General features: G+C 46.5%; 1 protein-coding gene across 2 annotated transcripts in view; it reads right to left on the bottom strand.

Annotated features, from left to right (window-relative positions):
- The window catches only part of FYCO1 (FYVE and coiled-coil domain autophagy adaptor 1), a 130241-nt gene that overhangs the window by 29229 nt on the left and 90942 nt on the right, over positions 1–10070 (bottom strand). For both annotated transcript variants that reach the window (XM_032235241.1, XM_032235242.1), the window contains exon 14: positions 7318–7459. In XM_032235241.1, the coding sequence (XP_032091132.1) occupies positions 7318–7459 (142 nt within the window). The remainder of the gene's footprint in view (positions 1–7317; positions 7460–10070) is intronic.

Genomic DNA, 10070 nt, shown 5'->3' with positions numbered 1-10070 from the left:
GCTGGCAGAAGTAGCCTGCAGTACTGCATTCTAACCATTGTGCCAGTGCAGCTGTAATAGAGCCAATGACCAGATAATTTGACCAATTAATTCTTATTACTTCTTTAGTTCAAATGATTATTTCATCAAACAGAAGTGAAGTTACAACAGCACTGAAAAAGTGACATGATAATCTCAAAGATGCTTTTTCAACGATGACCTGGTTGACTAAGAATCTCCATAGACATGACTTATGATAGTTTTTCACACTTATAAGCATTGCAGCATTCCCATGGTCATGTTATGAAAATCCAGATACTTGGCAATTGGCTCATATTTATGACGGTTGCAGTGTCCCTGGGTCATGTGATCAACTTTTGTGACCTTCTGACAAGCAAAGTTGATGGGGAAGCCAGATTCATTTAACAACCAAGTTATTAACAACTGCAGTGATTCATTTAATAATTATGGTAAGAAAAGTCACAAAATGGGATAAAATGCATTTAGCAACTATCTTGCTTAGCAATGGAAATGTTTGGCTCAATTAAGGTTGTAAGCTAAAGATTATCTGTATATACGCTCAGATCTTAAGATCAAGTACCAAGAATAAAAAAAGTGATTCTTCAACTTAAAAATCTGTTAAGAAGAATATCTGCTATTTATACAAGTATTATTGTATAGATCAGCAGTTAATTGAGCAATAAATGAGGGCATGAAAGCCCAGTAAACAAAAGTTGTTGGGGAAAAAAGGAAGAATGTAAGTCTGGTAAAATAGAAATTAAAATCTCAGGTGAGCCTACAGCTATCCATTAGAAGCATGATGACATCACAGTGAAATTGCAAGTGCCATTATGTCATCAAACAAATCACACGAATTATATATTTGCTTGATGATTTCATGATGCATGCAACTTCATTTCTCTCCCTTGCTATTCCTGCAGACATCCATGTCATGAGCACTCTACAAAAAGAAAAAAGAACTTTCACAAGGTTCTCTGTCAAAGTTTGAATCTACAAATAGAACAAGATATGCATATAGACAGCTTCCTAGTCACAACATGAAGGTCTTTAAAGATCAAGCACAATAGTCTGGACCCAAAAGAATAGCTCCTCTCATCACTACTCATATTTCAAAGGAAGGGAAGAGAGACAAAAAGTTACACATCTCTTATTTTTTGCATTGTTCTGACAGAAATAGTAAGGACTCATCTATATGGCCATGGGCAATGTGCTTTCTTCTTTTCCCTGAGATGAAGAGAAGTCTGATGGTACAAAATGTGCTATCTCAATAAATTCTCCTTAATGCATCTTGGCAATAAGGCTGAAGTGCTGCTGCCACACACTAGCTTCGGGGCAGTGATTGGTAGGTTGCCTGCCATTTTCTTACCTCCCTGCATCATTACCACTGCACTGAACACCTGTAAGGGAGGCAGTGCCAGGGGTGCTTCTGCCTCTGAAAAAAGAAAAACAAGGTGTTTTAAGAGCCTTCAAGATAATTAAAAGTGCTGGCAATGTTTTCAAATTGTGACTTTTTTCCTTTTTTTATTATTTATCTGTCAATCTAAAGAACAGTTCCAAGTGATGGCTGCTCCCAATTAGCAAAATATTTCATGGGTGTGTGGGGAGGGATCAGGGGAGTACGTTCAAAACAGTAATGAATCACAGGCTGAAAGTTGAGCTACTGGAGGGAAGGGGGGCAGTCCCACAGGAGACCTGCAAACCCAAAGTGAGTTTTTTCTCTAGGCCACACCTCCCTTATTCAGTTTAAAAAACGAAATAGCACAGAGCAGGAAGCCCATTCAACAGTCACATCCAGACATCATCCTCGAGGTACAAGGAACCCAGGCGGGATTGGACTCTCCTCGCAGCGCCCAGAGAATGACCGTTTAGGTAAGCCAATGGTTTTTCTCCAGTGCACTGCTTGGAGAGTCCAAACATGGGACATGCCCAAGCTATTGTGTCCCTGGGTGGGAAGAGACCTGAGTCTCCGGAGCCTCTACGATTTTCTGTAGAATTCTCCGTCCAAAAGAGGCTTCAGCTGAGGCAAAGGTGTCGATCTTATAGTTCCTGATAAATGCAGTGGGAGAAGCCCACGTGGCCACTCTACAAATGTCAAGAATTGATGCCTGGGTGATGATGTCGTCCAGGTAGCATTCTACATTAATCGGGTGACCCCTGAGAGGGGCCGCCACCACCGCCAGGATTTTCATGAAGGTCCTGGGTGCAGACGAGAGGCCGAAGGGAAGAGCCTGGTACTGGTAGTGTCTCCTGTTGTAGAAGAACCTCAGGAACCATCTGTGTGCCGCGTGGATCGGCACATGCAGGTATGCCTCCTTCAGATCTAATGAAGTGAGAAGATCTCCCCGCCTGACACAGTCCAGGATGGAGTTGAGGGACTGCATCTTGAACCTTTTGTAGGCCAGATGTTGATTTAGGCGTTTTAGATCTAAGATGGCCCTCCACCCCCCCGAGCTCTTGGGGACCAGGAAGAGTATGGAATAGAAGCCCTGTCCCTCCTGTTCCCGGGGCACAAGCTCTATGGCTCTGATCTGGAGAAGGTGGGCAATTTCCGCCTGGCTAAGAGACCTCTTCAGGGGGTTCTTGGGAGTCGGGCACCAAATGAATGTCCTCTGGGGAAAGGACAGAAACTCTAACACTAGGCCCGTCCTGATCGTGTTGAGGACCCAAGAGTCCGTGGTGATCCCCTCCCACACATCGGCGTATAGTTGCAGCTGATCTCTGATGGGAGGATCTCTGTGATGGTCACTTGCCCCTATGGAACTGGTGGGAATTGTTCTCACCATGGTAGGGCTTCTGAAAGGAATGCTGCTGCTGCTGCTGCTGCCTGCCACGGGACCCAAAGGAACCCCTGTCCTGACCCCTATCCCCACCCTGGGAGTAGGGGCTCTGATAAGAGGAAGAAGTGGACGGCTGGTTGGCCTCCTGAGCCCAAAAGGACTGCTTCCAAAAGGAACCAGAGCCCTTGCGCTCGTTCTTCTTCAAGGTGGCTGGGAGAACCTTGCACTTGTCCTTCATTTCGATGACAAACTTGTCCAGAGCATCCCCACAAAGCTGCCCCCCCTTAAACGGGCGGAAGCCAGCTTCCATTTTGCCTTCATGTTGGCCTGCCAGTGGCGGAACCACAGCGGCCGGCAAAAGGTAAAGTTGGACGCTAATGCCCTAGAAGCAAATTTGGCAGCATTCAGCAAGACATCCACTGCGTATTCTACTGCAGTGATAATTTTGCTGAGATCATGTTTCCACTGGGATCCCCTGGCGGTTTAGGCGAGGTTTAGGGATCCCCTGGCGGTTTAGGGAGGTTTAGGCCTCAGCTGCCTGAGCCAAAGAAGGGACACCCGGGTGAAGAAAGAGGCCAAGGTGGACGCTCTGATAGCCCAGGCGGCCGCCAGGTGCGTCTTGTGGCAAGCTTTCTCAGAACATTTATCCTCCGCCTTGAAGCCCTCTAGGAGGTCTGCTGGCAGGTTCGAATTTGATGTCAAGAAAACCATCGGAGCATCCATCTCGGGCAGTTTCAGCACATCTTCCATCTTACTCTCAACGGAATAAAGGGCTTTATCCCCTCTGCTAAAATTGGTCAATTGGCTGGGCCCACTGTCTTTGGACTACGTCCATAAACAGATCTGGGACTGGAATTAACTCCTGAGTGGGAGCAGTCTCTTTGAACAGACCTTCCTTGTGATCCTTCGAGGAGGAGGCTGCAGCGGCCATACCCTTGGGCATGGAACCCAGTTCAGTAGCCACTATGGCCTTATGTAAAATAGATTTAAATAATGTGGGCTTGAACAGGCCTGTAAAGGCTGGCTTGTCAGGAGGTAGGTCTTCTTCCTCTGACAGCTCAAAGCTCCCTGCCTCCCCTCTTCCTCCCAAACTGACTTCTCCGTGGCGACCGAGGTGCCAGGAGAGGCTGGAACCTGAACCTGAGCAGTGCCAGAAGCCCGCTTAGGTTTGGAAATCCCGGATTTCCCTGCTTCTCTATGTTTTATGCCTTTAGCAATCCCTTGGGAGATGGCAATGGAGATGACCTCCCTCATCTCCGCTGACAAGGCCAAACCTTTGTCCTTCCTAGACCGTGGTCCAGGTAGACCGGACCCACTCCTGCATCTCCCTGGGCTGGGTGCCTACTCTGCCAGGAGTAGACCCTGGAAGGGTCCCAGCTCCTCCCTGAGAGACGAGCTAGGGGAGTTGGGGTAGCCCCAGGAGGCATCTGGGGAGTCACCCCCAGACCTTCCTTCTATCAGGGATGGGGATCTGCTGCCCTGGAAGGAGTGGGAGTCCCGCCCTTCCCCATGGCATGTGGGCAAGTCCAACTCATGCCCCACAGGTACAGAAAACCCCTGTGATTGCAGGGCATTGACCTCAACGGGCCCAATGTGCCGGGAGCCCTCCCTGGGCCTATCACTAGTACCAGGAGACCCCAGGGAGGCCTTTTTGCTGGTACCCTTCCCTCCTTTACTTCCCTTAGATGGAGGGCCTAGCTTGCTACGTTTTGCGGAGGGCCTTGCCTACTCCTCCTGTGCCTCCCTGCTTTCGTCTGCCATGGTGTCCTTCCTTATTGGACCTGGGTACTTGAGAGACCGCCTGCTGCCAATTACCTCCCATAGACCCGTTAGATCTCACAGGGTCGGCTTCCTCCGGGTTCCGTCTACCAGCCAATGCCATCTGGCTACCACCCGGGGGAGGGCCTTCTCTGTAGCAGCTCCGGCCCTTTGGAATGAACTCCCCATGGAGATTCGGACCCTCACCTCTCTCCAGGCCTTCCGGAAAGCCGTCAAAACCTGGCTGTGCCGGCAGGCCTGGGGTTGATGAGTTCCCCTCCCCTCTCGACTTGTATGGCTGTATGACTCTTGTGTATTTTAATTACGTGTATTGTGCTTGTATCCCCTTTTCCCCTTTTGAGTTGTTCACCGCCCTGAGTCCCTCCCGGAGAAGGGCGGCATACAAATAAACTAAATCTTAAATCTTAAATCTTATCTCCGGCAGACCTGAAGCTCAATGCAGCAGCCGGGCACCGGGCACTTAGCCAGCTGGCTGAAGCGCACCCGCAGACCATGGGGGAGGAGAGGGCCACCCGAGGGTCGGATTCCCTCCTCCAGCCACCCTCGGAGGCTCCAAGATTTGGGCAACAGGGAGGCAGGACTGGCCGGCATCCCGGACAAGGCTCGCACCCCTAGGTGGCGGTCTGAGGGGCTTACTAGTAACCTTCAACTCGCTCAGACGGCGTCAAAATGCTTTCTCCCATCCATAAGGCTCTCAAAATGGCAGCCGCTGCGCATGCAGCCAAAGCAAAGTGCACGAAACCTTCAAAAATGGCTGCCGCCTCTGCTGGGCAAGGAGAACACCGCCGCTCTTGCCGGAGAACTCAGGCACACCTTGTGACCTCTGCGACGGCCCGGTGGGGAACGGCGTCGAACAGGAAGCTTCCCACCGTCCCCTCGCCTGCCTGCCACAGCCGGACTGGCGATTCACGTTCTCCTGCTCCGCGTGCGACCAACAGGTGAAGAAACGGCCCAGAGCTCTCTCGGCAGCAGAATTATCTTAGAATGACCTTTGATCCTCATGTGACTAAGTAACAAAAAAACTAAGGCAAAAATAAACTATTAAAACTAATAAAACTAACAAAAATACATGGGGAGTCCAGTTATCTGCTCTAGGACTGGAGCGCTCTCCAGAACAGTCCAAACAGGCGGACTGAGTTTTTTAAACTGAATAATGGAGGCAAAGGGAGGCGTGGCCTAGAGAAAAAACTCACTCAGTCCTAGGGCAGATAGACTGTGTTAACCCACGCTTGGACTCTCCAAGCAGCGCACTGGAGAATGGGGTCCTTCAGGCCCTTAACTGTTTCTGCAACCTTAAACACTCAAAGAGCCATTTGGACCTGTTTCCCATAGAAACCTAAACACCAGGAGCCACAAAACCTGGGTGGGTGTAGCCAATTCAATGTCACTCACTCCCACCCATCATGTGATACCCCCCCAGCCATGCCTACCCAGGGTTTATGGCTCCTGGTGTTTTGGTCTGTTTGTTTGCCTGTCTATCTGTCTCTTTCTCTCTCTTTTTCTCTCTCATTCTGATTCTCCGGCGCTGTCTGGGTGTCATGGATGCTTCTTTCGGCCTCTGTTGGTGCTGGACAGAACTTGGTTGCTCGGGGAGATGCATGACGTGCTCTCTGCCCTGAGGCACTTGCCTACTTGCATTGTAATGGGCTCCAGGAGGAGGAGGGGATGCCGTCTCCCCCATTGTGAAGCCCGCTAAATTTAACTGCTGCACAAAGCACTGCGAGAGCACTGGGCAGGCTATGGAGGTTCCAACAGCAGCAACAGAGAGAAACGGTTGGGTCGAGGCAGTATCTCGGGGCAGAGAGGAAGTTGTGCATCTCCCTGAGCAACTGAGGTGTGCGCAGCATCAATAATGGACAGAAGAAGCACCTGTGAGACCTAGCAAGAGATGAAGCAAGTATAGGAGCGCTTTGTGCCTGCTCTGAAATATGGAGCAAGTCTCCATCTCCCACCCTTACCTTTTAGGCCAGATGAGGAGTGACTGGAAAGGGAATGCAAAGGGTGGGGCCAGCCACTGGTGGATTCAGCCAACAAGGAGCCAAAGCAGGGGGATGAAAGAGCTGCGGGTTGTCGACACCCATTGCTTTGGCCCGCCTGAGCCACCATCTCCTTTGCCACAAGAGCACAATTACCTCATTCCGGCCAGCGAAGGCTGTGCTACTCATTGCACATTGCAACACCTGCAAAGTTTCACATTGCACATACCACCCTCTAAAGCGGAGATTTCCAGCCCCATCACGAGCTGCCTGGCCAGTCCCATATTCCAGACCTCTAGTCACAGGACTTTTATTTGCTTCAATCCTTGCTGCAGACCTAGATCTTGTTCTATAATTTGGACCGATGTTCATTACTTTTTAGATGAGAGTTAGCAAATTTTCATGACGAAGTATCATACATAACTTTTCTTCTTTGATTTTTGGCAGCCAAGAGCTTCAATAGGCAAGATGATGAAATTACCTTACCAGAAAAGACTGAACTTTGCTATTTTGGAGGTTGCATGAAAGAAATGGTATTTGTTGGTTTGTTATTAGGAATATGCATTCAAGAAGTAATCACTGGATATACTGCCTATTTTGACAGAACGTATGCATTTACATTCCTGAAAGAAGGCCAAAGCAATTTCTCTCTATGATTCTCTATGAATCTACAATGTTTTTGATTTTTGAATATGAAAGAAAGAATTTTTCATTACATATCATACACATCCTTTTTCTGCTAATCAGTGGCATGAACATCCATTTTTAAAGTTAGATTTACTCACAGATCAAGCACACCATGGTCCAGAGATTCTTCAATTAGATTTTTGCTGCGAACAGAATCATCTTCCTGTATTTGACCCACTTCTTCCTCTGTTATTATATCAAACATTGCATCATCTATAGACTTAGAGGCCTCATTTGTAACTGTGCCAGAAGGAGAAGAAAGGAAAATATTATTTGCATAGCAGGAAAACTTCATTTTGGGATAATAATTGCAGGCTTGGGCTGCCAGAAAGGACATTAAACAAATGCAATTGATATTTCACCAACAATTTCTTATGTACTGTATTCCATAAAGTAACCACTATATGCAGAATGATAGTCTCCAAGATGTTTTAAAAAGTGGCTGCTTCTACCGTGTTTCCCCCAAAATATGATAAGGCCATGCCACATTTTTGGGTGGGCAAAAATATAAGCTGTCCCCTGAAAATAAGCCCCCTGGACAATCTCCCCTTCGGCCAGGCAGAGCACCACTCACCAACCTAGCGGTATCGCGAAGGTGACAAGCTGAAGGAACCGGGGGAGGGGGTCAAAGGTGATCACGTTGGAAAGCAGAGGTTGGAGAGCAGAGGTTGGAGAGCAGAGGTGTGCCCAGATGGAGAGAGGGGTTGCTGGGTGGCTGCTCTCTTGCAAGTGGGCTCCCAAAGAGGCTTCCAAACCAAGAGTCTTCCAGCAGTGGCCGTTCTGGGCATACGCTCTATGGTTGTATGCTCTGGGAGTACGCTCTGCCGGCAGCTCGCCCATAATCACAGAGCATACGTCCAGAGTGGCCACTGCTGGAAGCCACTGAGATTTTGTGGTTCCCGGCAGCGGAGGTGCCATGGCTCTGCAGGGAGAGCTGGGCCAGGGCATTGTGAGGCTGGGAGGCGCGCCAGCGGGAGTGGAACAGCCACTCATGCAACACCCCTCTCCAGCCGTGCAGAGTACCATTCACTGGCATTTTGAAGGTGCCAAGCCGCGGGAGCCAGGAGGCGGTGAACAGGTGCTCACGCGGCTTGGCGATGGTCGCTTCATGGCTGCTGTGTTGCGCTGCTGCGACAGTTTGCCCCTGAGGTTGGGCTCAGCTCTTTGAGAGCCCACTCACAAGAGAGCAGCCACCCGGCAACCCCAAAACAATAAACCCGCCCTGATAATAAGGCCCAAGCCATATATTAGGGGTCAAAAGAAAATAAGACCTTGTCTTTTTTTTTTGAAAATTTTTATTTTTATTTTTACATAAACACAAACACAACACAAAGAATCCTCTTTCTTTACATACTATAGAAAGTGTGTTAATTGGTTATAAAAAGCTTTTGTGCATCTCTTCCACAGTAATCAGCTATAATTCATATCAAATCATATATTTTAAATCAAATATATTTATAGATATTACTATTATCATACCTCAATTTTCATTTGACTATAATTGCTTTAACGTCCTTTTGCATAGAATATTCCAAAGTTTAAGACATAACCACATAATGGCATTTTGTTAGCTATTTCCAATATCATCCAATAACATTAAATCCTTATGACCTATTCTAAATAAAAATCAATATTTAGTAACCAAATTTCTAGTCCTCCTTTCCAAATCCCTGTTTACAATTTATATCCGATTTCCTTTTATTAAGCCAATACATACATACATACATACATACATACATACATACATACATACACGTTATTATCATTATCAAAACATTTTTTGACCTAATACTCAAAGTTTAACTAGATTTAATTAAATTTTTTATTATTAGGTTTTATGTCATAACAAAATTTCTAATCTTCCTTTCATAGTCACCATTTACCATTCATATCCAATTAATTCTTATCAAACCACTACATATGTATACATTATCATTGACAATTATTTATTTAACCATATCCATTATCACTTCATATTTTACATAATGCTCTAAATTTAACTAATTTTTTATTATAAGCTTTCATATATCAGCCTGTATCTTTCCAATAATAATGCAATCTTATGTCTTTTCCCATTTGTGGAATTAATCTTCTGATTATTTCCTTGATAATATTTGTGTGGATTTCTCTTCACAGCTCATTGCTTATTGCATCTCTTATACTGTATAGTCTCGATACCCTCCATCTGTTTCTTTAATCAGCATATCTTTGGTCATCAACAATACTTCTGATAAGATTTCTCTCCTTAAATCCATCAATTATTCTCTTTTTTCTTCTTCTATGCCTTGCCATCTGGGGTAGAGTTCCTGGCCATCTAGCTTCCCTTTCCATATTCCACTCTCTTAAAAGAGCCAAGGTGGCGCAGTGGTTAAATGCAGCACTGCAGGCTACTGCTAGATCAGCAGTTCAGCGGTTCAAATCTCACCGGCTCAGGGTTGACTCAGTCTTCCATCCTTCCGAGGTGGGTAAAATGAGGACCCAGATTGTTGGGGGCAATATGCTGACTCTCTGTAAACCGCTTAGAGAGGCCTGAAAGGCCTATGAAGCGGTATATAAGTCTACTGCTATTGCTATTGCTATTATTGCTCTCTCCATTTCCAGCCACACTCCATTCACCGTAGATGTCAACAAATTTCTTGTCTTTGTGCTCGTTTTTCTCTTCCATTTTTAGGACTCTAGCCTCCACTTTTTCCAATTGAGATTCTCCATCATATTTTGCTGTTATGTGCTCTATGTTTTCCAGTTTCTCCTCAATTCTCTCTGATACTTCTAGTAGTTTTTGAATTCCAAACATTATCTCTTGCAACATTAAAGTTTCTTTTTGATGTTGATATTGTGCCATTCTTTCAAC

This window comes from Thamnophis elegans, chromosome Z, assembly GCF_009769535.1.
Source record: "Thamnophis elegans isolate rThaEle1 chromosome Z, rThaEle1.pri, whole genome shotgun sequence".
Taxonomy (NCBI): domain Eukaryota; kingdom Metazoa; phylum Chordata; class Lepidosauria; order Squamata; family Colubridae; genus Thamnophis; species Thamnophis elegans.
This window is presented reverse-complemented; position numbering and strand designations above follow the sequence as displayed.